At 38.7% G+C, this 8,724-nt stretch overlaps 1 protein-coding gene and 1 long non-coding RNA gene across 4 annotated transcripts; one reads left to right on the top strand and one right to left on the bottom strand.

Moving 5' to 3' along the window:
- Nucleotides 1–1,149: 1,149 nt before the first annotated feature.
- On the bottom strand, nucleotides 1,150–8,686 carry pnhd (pinhead). 3 transcript variants are annotated; one of them, XM_056411162.1, is made up of 8 exons: nucleotides 8,600–8,686; nucleotides 5,672–6,269; nucleotides 5,094–5,189; nucleotides 4,755–4,894; nucleotides 4,175–4,451; nucleotides 3,217–3,398; nucleotides 2,396–2,454; nucleotides 1,150–1,526 (listed from the first exon to the last, which is right to left on the bottom strand). In XM_056411162.1, the coding sequence occupies exons 2-8, from the start codon at nucleotides 5,721–5,723 to the stop codon at nucleotides 1,376–1,378; spliced, it is 957 nt and encodes a 318-aa protein (XP_056267137.1). In that variant the 5' UTR covers nucleotides 5,724–6,269; nucleotides 8,600–8,686; the 3' UTR covers nucleotides 1,150–1,375. The 3 variants fall into 3 exon arrangements, with proteins under 3 accessions (XP_056267137.1, XP_056267138.1, XP_056267136.1); XM_056411163.1 differs by lacking the exon at nucleotides 8,600–8,686 and having other exon boundaries at nucleotides 5,672–5,787; nucleotides 5,922–7,260; XM_056411161.1 differs by lacking the exon at nucleotides 8,600–8,686 and having other exon boundaries at nucleotides 5,672–7,260.
- LOC130191535 (uncharacterized) lies at nucleotides 4,316–8,606 on the top strand. The gene is made up of 3 exons (XR_008831234.1): nucleotides 4,316–4,392; nucleotides 8,171–8,260; nucleotides 8,362–8,606. It is a non-coding gene; the product is annotated as an uncharacterized LOC130191535 (long non-coding RNA).
- Nucleotides 8,687–8,724: the final 38 nt, after the last annotated feature.

The raw sequence follows: 8,724 nt of genomic DNA, 5'->3' as shown, positions 1-8,724 counted from the left end.
GGGAGGTTAACTGCTCCTAAATGAATCCATTAATTTAGAATAAAGCTCACAGTGTCTTAGGTGGAAACCAATTACTTCGATAAAGAGACGGGTGTCGCTGGTGACACGTCGCAATATTTACATAAACTGCTTCTCAAGTTACAGCTGGATAATCACCACATTTGCAGTTTTGTGGTTTTAAAATAAATTGCTGGACTGACCAGTTGATGTGGTGCCGAATAGATTACTGTAACTCCCAGCTATTTCTTTATTTTTTCCCATAAAAAGACCCTTTTCTGTAATAAATAATGGCATTCTGAATATGCTCCGTGTAACTTATTCCTTATTTGTAGGCGCAGCATCAACATTTTTAGGTGCAGCATATTTTAATTCTGATGTATTATTATTCCACTGAGAGATTAACCTTAACCACTTTATACTCACATATATATATATATTATCCCTGGACTTAAAAGTAACTTAAACTATATTATGTTTAATTTATTCAACTCAATCCCTAGCCAACTCAAACCATTCCTAAGAAGCTGGCACCCTGTGCTATTTGGTTCCTTTGATCTTGACGCACAATTACGCACGAGTAAAAGACAGGTTGACACTGAAAAGTCAGTTTCCCCCACTGTAATAAACATTTAAGAGATCAAAGTTTTGTTCTATATCACACCTTGTAATCAAGTCATAAAACCGCTCATAGTGTGTCAGAAAAGATAAACACAAAAGAATTGTTTCACACGTTCATATATCAAAATAAGGAGCTATCAACTCCCTGCACGTGTTGTTGTTTTTTCTAAGTGACATTTGCGAAATTGGTTTTCTTTTCATGTGCTCCTTTCCAGTACTCCTTCAAAGTCTAGAATGTTGTCTCTTTGAAACTTTAGACCCTGTTACTTATCAATCTATGAATCAATTTCAGATATAATTAATTCATACGATTGTCTCGAAGTCTAAAAGACGGTCTTGTCAGGCCTCCAAATGCTTCCTCTTGTGTCTGTTAAGTTAACTGGTTTTATTTAACTAACAAAAAGTTGATGTAGTTTTTACACTAAACACATTTTTATAATTTTTTTTAAGAGGGCTACACATTAAATGTACTCAAATGTCCTTAAATATGTTAGAAGGTCTTACCATTTCATGTTCTTTTGATCTTTCCAAAATGTTTTAAGTTTTATTATGCAGTTGTCCTCACACATCGTTGTGTTAAATTTATTTACAAAATAATCATTTTGACATATATTACATATAATACAATAATACTTTAGGGATTCAAATTCTTAAACACGTGTTTTAGTAGTGGTGGGGTCATCAATGGGCTGTGAATTCTAACTTCTCAACTCAAGAGAAGAGATTAAAAGTTGTTTTCCAGTAGGGGGCGCCGTGTTCAGTTTTGGCAAAGACAGGAAGTGATGGAGAGGACAGTGCGTATCTGGCCATGCTGGTTGAGGAACCTGTGGCTCTCGTAGCCGTGAGGAGCGCATGAGCTGGACTGTCTTTCAGCCCATAAGTGGCAGATTGCAGGTTCAGATTGATTCCTGCAAAAGAAAATAGAAACAACATTAAAATCACATGTTGGTTATCTACATATGGCCTCTTGTTGATATGCAGTGAGACTGTGACCGTTAACTTTAGTATGTGAGCTTCTTTCACGTTATGATCGATCATGTCTGGATCGTGATATTTTTTAACTTTTTATTTTCTAATTCAACTACAATAAATATCGCTAAAGCTTTTAATGATGGTATTATGAGTCTGAGTTACTACAATACACAAAATAAATTTCATACATTAGTCTCTTATTGAAGCAGACTGACCTGCTGTTGGGGCAGTGAAACCAAAACATACTTTGTATCCCAAAAATATGCTTGATTTTAAATTAGTTGGAAGACCACATTTTACGAAGATAAAGAACCTTTCAGGGAAAATTGAGGGGGAATGTGTAAATAAATAAGGCACAACAAATAATTGGAACTTATTATAATGGTGCATCCATAAAACATATTGATTCTTAACTTGGAATATTCCACTCATTGTAAACACCATATAGCTTAATTCAAGTACTGCAACAATTAGACATGTAGATTTAATTTAACTGTACAATATCAGTTTATCTTACTTATAAGAAAAGAATAAGAGATTCACATATTGTTAATTTACTGTTTATTTCATTTGTCATATCATTTAACTTTATTTTATGACTAGAAGAGAAAGAGTTGAACAAAAAATCAACCTCTTATCGCTAACTGTTAGAAGTCTGGGATTTCTAACTGGGAGCATTTGGTGAGGGAATTAATGGGAGACAACATGCTGAGTGCAGAACGTGTCAGAAGTCACAGGCAATTGTTATGAGAGAGGCAGAGGAGGTGTTGGTGGGGGTGTGTGAGGCAGCTGTGTTCATGCTTACCTGAGAAGGCATCGGTTTCCTGTAGTGCAGCCTCCCAAACATCTGCCCACATCTATTTCCTGTTGAAAATTAACAACACAGAGAGAGGGCAGTCAGCTCACAGCTGGTCACAAATATTGACCCAGTTGAGTTGGAGCCCAGCTGCTGCTGAGCATTTTAATTGCTATGATTCGACACCTGCAGGGGCCATTTGTGTTTGCACTGTGCTCGCACCTTTGGATCCGAGGAACATATGACCAACTGTCTCCAGGAATTCAACTTGCATCTTAAATCTAATTATTCATCTCATAATGAATCATGTTGATCTTTGTGGCAGTTGGGAATGAACGTTGTAGTAAGTGCAAGTTGGGCTTTTGTGAAAAAGAAAAAAAGAGAATGAATAATGGGTTTGAAATGTAATCCCCTGAATAAAGTTGAGCTGGTAGTCAAATCTGCCAGTCTAGCATGTGTATTGTGTTATGAATAAGCACGCAAGCCATCCTGCAGTCCAGCCACCGGCCAGTGGATTTGCTTAATTAAGTGCTGCCTTCCACACGTGTCTGATGAATAAAGATACTTCTTACTGTCTGGCACCTAACGAGACCCCCGTTTCCTCTCAACTTTACTAGAAAAGTCAAAGTGTGAAACTGGCATCACAGATGTATCACTCTTCTCGTGTTAAGTATGCATGGACAATCAAAGAAGAGATGGAGCTTATTTTGAAACGCTGGATACAAACAAATACATTTGGATTCACACAAATATTTTGTTGTGGTTAAAGAAGACTGATGATTTATGAGAACTCGAAGAAGTTTGAGTGATAGTTCAGAGTTAACACCTACTTTGAGCCTCTCCTCTTTTACTCCATCTGCATGGTGGACTGTTTCATAGTAATACTCCACGTATGGGACCCTGTAGCAGCTTTCCTTCAGCTCACAGGCCGCCACTGTCTGGATTAGGTCCACTTTGTTGGGGGTTTCCACCGAGGCCGAGTCAAACTTAGTGGGGACACATGAGAATCCCTCTGTGGAGGATTAAAATAGGAAAGGTTAGAGGTGTTTATGAGCAGGAGGAGCATAACAGAGGAGCAACATGTATAACTTTATCGTTATGATCACTCCCAAACTGATCAATGTGTCTTTTAATACACCAGACATCAACAGATATCAGTAGACCAATACGAATACAGATATATCATCACTGAATCAAACTCATGCATTACATTTAGCTACAATCTAGGAATGTCCAAAAAGTAAGGGACGGTTTAATTGTATCAGCATAATGAGAAGTGGTGAAGCAGTGCAGGACTGCTTTGACTATATGGGACTGCAGTGAGTATCAATATATATATATATATTGATATATGTTACTTGTACGTCACACTTACCCCCAATACATTAAACACAGTGACACTGAACCCAGTGGTGATTTTATTATTATTATTTATAAAAATGAGTGAAATAAATAACAACTGCAGTTCCTTAATTTCCTCTTTGACTTGGTTTTCAATGGTCTTGTATTTTTATTGCATTCTCAAATATTTTAAATAGACTGAGCGAACATTTTTCTGTCTGTAGTAAGAACTTTCTATTAGTTTTCAGTCATATTTCATTTAATTAGCGGCTCACTTTAGTTGAGCCCCTCTCTCGGTTTTTGATTGTTCTTAGACAACACGCGCGCACACACACCCACCCACCCACACACACACACGCACACACACACGCACATACACACGCACACACACGCACACACGCACACACACACCTACACGCACACACACACACACACACACACACACACCTGGTGAGCCCTTGGACCCGGAGCATCCTCCCACGTCGACGACTGTCTCGTACGGCGTCTCGGAGTGGTAGGTCCTCAGTGCCGGGACCCGGATGCACTGAGTCAGCTTGATCTCACATTGGCACTCCTGGATGACCTCCACCTCCCGCGGTCCCTCGAGAAGAAGCACCCGGTCCACACGCATGCCGGTCGGCTCACACATCTGGTTCATCCCGCAGGTGGGCAGCTGGCTCAGCGGCGGCGCGCTGTCTGGAGCGGCGGGTCCGCGCGGCCTCATCTTTTATTCGGGTTGAGAGGAGTCGGTTCAGACGTGTCACAACATATTTCTGTGTGCATCAATGTAGTGGTGCTACTGAGTGTGAGTGTTTTTACACGTGTAGAGTATGATATGTTTGACCCCTGTACCTTTCTTCGAATATAATTATGCTTTTTATAATGAAGTAAGTGATTCGTGAAGCTTCAGTTATATCTTCATTTACATGATCAAGTATATTTTCTTTTGGAATTTGAGCAGGACAACCCTGATGACAAACGCAACGCTACAGCGCGCCCTGGTGGCCCTTTGGGGAACTTCACTTACTTTCTTGCTCCTGAGGAATTCCAGCATTGAGGAATGTTTGGAGTATTCCTGCTGTCCTGCTTCATGTGATGGTCTGGATGCTCCCCCACAATGCGACCTGCACAGCCCCACATCAACACTGACAGGACTCCCAGAGATGTCTGTGGAGACACACACACACACACATAGTAGATTTGGAGTGAATTATTATCTTATCTCAACAATTATATTTAAAAAAAAGTTATTGTCTAGGTTGCTTTTAAATTATATTATTCGTAAAAAAAAAAATGTGTCTTCTGTTAGAGGACTGTGGCAAATGAAAACATGTTTACTGACATAGAACATGTGTTGGTGCTTTACCTTGTCCAATGTAGACGTAGTGGCTCTGTCTTTTGCAGCACAGTCTTTGTGTGAACAGGTTTCTATGATCTATGTGTTTGCTCAACACTCCAGTCCCTAGAAAACACAACACAAACATCAAGGCGTTAACACTGTTGACATTTTAGCATACTTTTTCTTAATTATGATACATTTTTCAAAATGAGCAAATTCAGATTTAAAAAAAGTTTAACGGGGGACTCATAGTGCAGGCTCCATGTTCCTCACTGAAATGCATTAATTAGCAGATATTTAGACCCAAACACTATACACTATCAATGTATTAATATATATATATATATATATATATATACTTATATTATGCATGACTTATTATTATTATTATGGATTTGCATGAAAAAAAATAGTTGATATTTCGTGAAATTAAAAGTGAATGGACCCTCCCCCTTGGTTGTAGCATCACTCCCTTTGCTACACTCGTGTTTACAGTTAACATAAGGGATGTTTGTATTTGAGCAGATCTGAGTCTTTCCAGTTTGTGAAAAGCTGATTATTAACATGTCACAACAGCAGTAGAGAATAGTGCAAACAGTACTTACAGGTCAGGTGGAGGACACACAGGAGGAGAAGAAATGGCCCGGATACATCCATGGCTTTAGTCCCAATCTGCTCCTCAGCTGCCAAATACTGAGTGTCCCTCTGCTCCCTGCTGCCTCTGATATTTATATGGGATCAAGCTTTAGCCTCAAATGTCACCTGAGAACCAGCTCCCAGAGTGGTGTGGGGTCAAATAAAAGTGAGAGCTAATCAAATTTCCATGCTGAATGCTTTGTGGGATGGAGTTCTTACAAGCAGAGCTCACTTCAAAGGAAATCTCTCCAGTGTTTCTGTTTCAGCCGCGAGGGACCCAGTGGCTCGAGTGTGTCGACCGGCTCGAGCTCACCCTAATGAAGGGCTTAAGTAGCCTAGAGCCAGTAAAGCGACGCTCATTCAAAGGCATTAATCATCTTTTATCTCAGGGGGAAGGTGTTTAGCACCTCTGACTTAAAACAAAACCCGGCCCAAACACATAAACAGGATCAGCGTGGGGGCCTGAGCCTCCCTTCAGAAATCTCCAGCACCTTTGTGTTTATTCAACATGACACCAAATGGCCAGACCTCTCAGAGCTGCCCTTAAAACCCAAGCTTCTTTTTCTTCTGCGGAGGAAAGAGCAAAGATTAAGAATTAGAATAACATACATTTTCAGACAATGACAATCTTTAAGATAACAATTCTGAATTAAAATGGAAACTTAACTAAGAACATAGTTAACTATAGCAAAAAGGCCCAGAACACACCGCTATACATTCATCTCAAAAGGGCAACCATATTCTGTATCCCATCACGTTCTGAAAAGCCATGTTATAAAGTTGGCATATCTTAATACGTTATTAGTCATTCTTAGAAGTGTTGATCCCCTCATTTTCTCCGGGGTCAGCGGATCATCGTTCAGATAGCCGTCAGCTCTCAGACACCTTAATCAAGGTGGTGAAGGTGACACCTTTAGGAGTTTCAACTGTGGATTCCTTTCTTAAATTACAACAAATCTTATTGAAATGAATCGTAATCTCGGTAAAACCCGGATTAATTCATAGTAATTACTTGATTTAATTATGTATATATTTTTAAACAACATGTTGTCAACAAATTATAAAACTCTTTAAAGATGACCACAGTTGTTTTTCAAATGTAAGGAGCACATAAGGAGGGGAGAGCTGTCCACAAAATCGTAGTGTTATTTTAATTATATATGAATGTGATTGAAATACTCTCACTAATGTCATCAGGGGTCAGAGGTGAACAAGGCTCACCAAAAATAAACATTGTACATTTGATTAATGAGACACAAGACTAAAATAAACTGAAATGCTGTGTGATTACTGGAGCTTTCGATTTTTTCACACAACTTTTCTCAACGCACAAAGCTTGCCCAGTTTGACATAGAATTGTCGTCTTTCTGAGAAATTTAAGGTATTCTTGTCGATATCATTTTAAAGTTGAAAAATGAAAACAAGTTCCTGCCAACTGGGAAACAAATCCTCTGTTTAAGAAAATTGTGTGATACAAATGAAAGCTCAGAACAGTTACTCGTGGACCTTGTGTTGAGATTATTTTCGCCAACTGCTGTTCCAAACTTCAATAATTACTGTTTATATTTCTTGACTTTTCTGTTCCAATGTGAGGGTCCTGGAGCAGAGGATGTATTATGCTGTACAGACTGAGTCAATGTGTGACCTGTGATTTTGGGCTATAGACAGATACATTTAATTGAAATATATTGAATTATTTGTCCAGCGATAAAATACACAGTACATCTGACATAATAAATTGCTTGATTATTAAACATGTATGGATAATGTAAAAAGTAATTTCCAATTAATCCTAATTAAATATTCCAAACACAGGAAAGTTAAGCACTTTAACTGCACTTTATAACCTTTCCTCAGTCACTTGACCCCTAGCAGTGTAATCCCATTAGCGTCCTTCTCAAGCAAATGCATGTTCATGTCTGGGGCTTAAAGAACTTTAAAGCCTGTCTCTTGTCTGACTGTCTGTCTGGGAGGAGTCCAACACTCTGAGATCACAGGGCGTCTAGTCCTGGATAATAGGAGGAGACAATACAGCAGCATAGAGAGAGAGAGAGAGAGAGAGTTGGCGAAAAAGAGCAGCGGTCCTTCAACAGATTCTGGACAAGCAGATGGATATCTGAGAAACACATGTTTTATGATGCATGCAGATGATTTTTAATCCAAACCCTGCTGCTCTCATCATTTTTGATCAATTTCTTTCTTGGATTTTTGTGAGTTGTAATTCACCACCTTTTTGTTATCTAAAATCTTCTGGGATATAAATCACGTATTTGAACAGCAGAAATAATGCCATCAAAACATAAAGGAAAAAGAACAACATAAAAGATAAAATAAGTGAATACAAACCCACTGCTGAATTGAAATTGTAATGTTATATTATTTAACTAGAATAGGCAGTAAAAACATTGCTGTTGCATGCCTTGATTCTTTTCTCCTCAGTTAAAAACAATTCCCTGTCGTCCCCAAAGGCAATGAACAAGTTGGAGACCAAGGAGAAGGTGCAGTGGAGCAGGAGTTGAAACTTCTCCCATCTTTGGGGACACATGACCTGAATAAAGGTGAGATTCTGGGTGCTTTGTCTTGCTAATAGGCCATTTGGCATGTGTTCCAAAGTTATTGCTCTAAATCTGTCAAAGCAATGATGAGTGGCCCTGAAAAGGCCACACCTCTTTTATCTATCCCAGGTAAAACATCTGAAGCAGCACTGCAAACACTGCCAATAAAAGTGAGTCATGTTATCTTAACTGAACTGAATATAGCTGTTTCAGCTAATCTGTCTCATCCTAGGTTTAGGTATTTTTTAATTGTATATTATGAAAGATTTGTATTTGTATTAAATTACATTTTCCACTTAAGTATCATTAAAATTAATGTGTATCTGTGAAACTACTTGTTACCTGATATACATCATAGTTTGGTGCAGCTGTCAGAGGACATCTGAAAAACAGACACTGTAGGAATTTGTAAAAATGTTTGGATCAACAGCAACAGAAAGGAGAAGCAACACTTCATGACATAAGGA

The sequence above is a fragment of the Pseudoliparis swirei genome, unplaced genomic scaffold, assembly GCF_029220125.1.
Source record: "Pseudoliparis swirei isolate HS2019 ecotype Mariana Trench unplaced genomic scaffold, NWPU_hadal_v1 hadal_137, whole genome shotgun sequence".
In the NCBI taxonomy this organism is placed as follows: domain Eukaryota; kingdom Metazoa; phylum Chordata; class Actinopteri; order Perciformes; family Liparidae; genus Pseudoliparis; species Pseudoliparis swirei.
This window is presented reverse-complemented; position numbering and strand designations above follow the sequence as displayed.

Bases quoted from the DNA above. Each gene is read 5' to 3' on its own strand.
- pnhd (XM_056411162.1), bottom strand. From the start codon at position 5,723: ATGGATGTATCCGGGCCATTTCTTCTCCTCCTGTGTGTCCTCCACCTG. The intron at 4,895-5,093 runs GTAAAGCACCAA...GTGTCTCCACAG, and splicing joins CTACGTCTACATTGGACAAG to ACATCTCTGGGAGTCCTGTC. The intron at 1,527-2,395 runs GTAAGCATGAAC...TTTCTTTTGCAG, and splicing joins GGAAACCGATGCCTTCTCAG to GAATCAATCTGAACCTGCAA.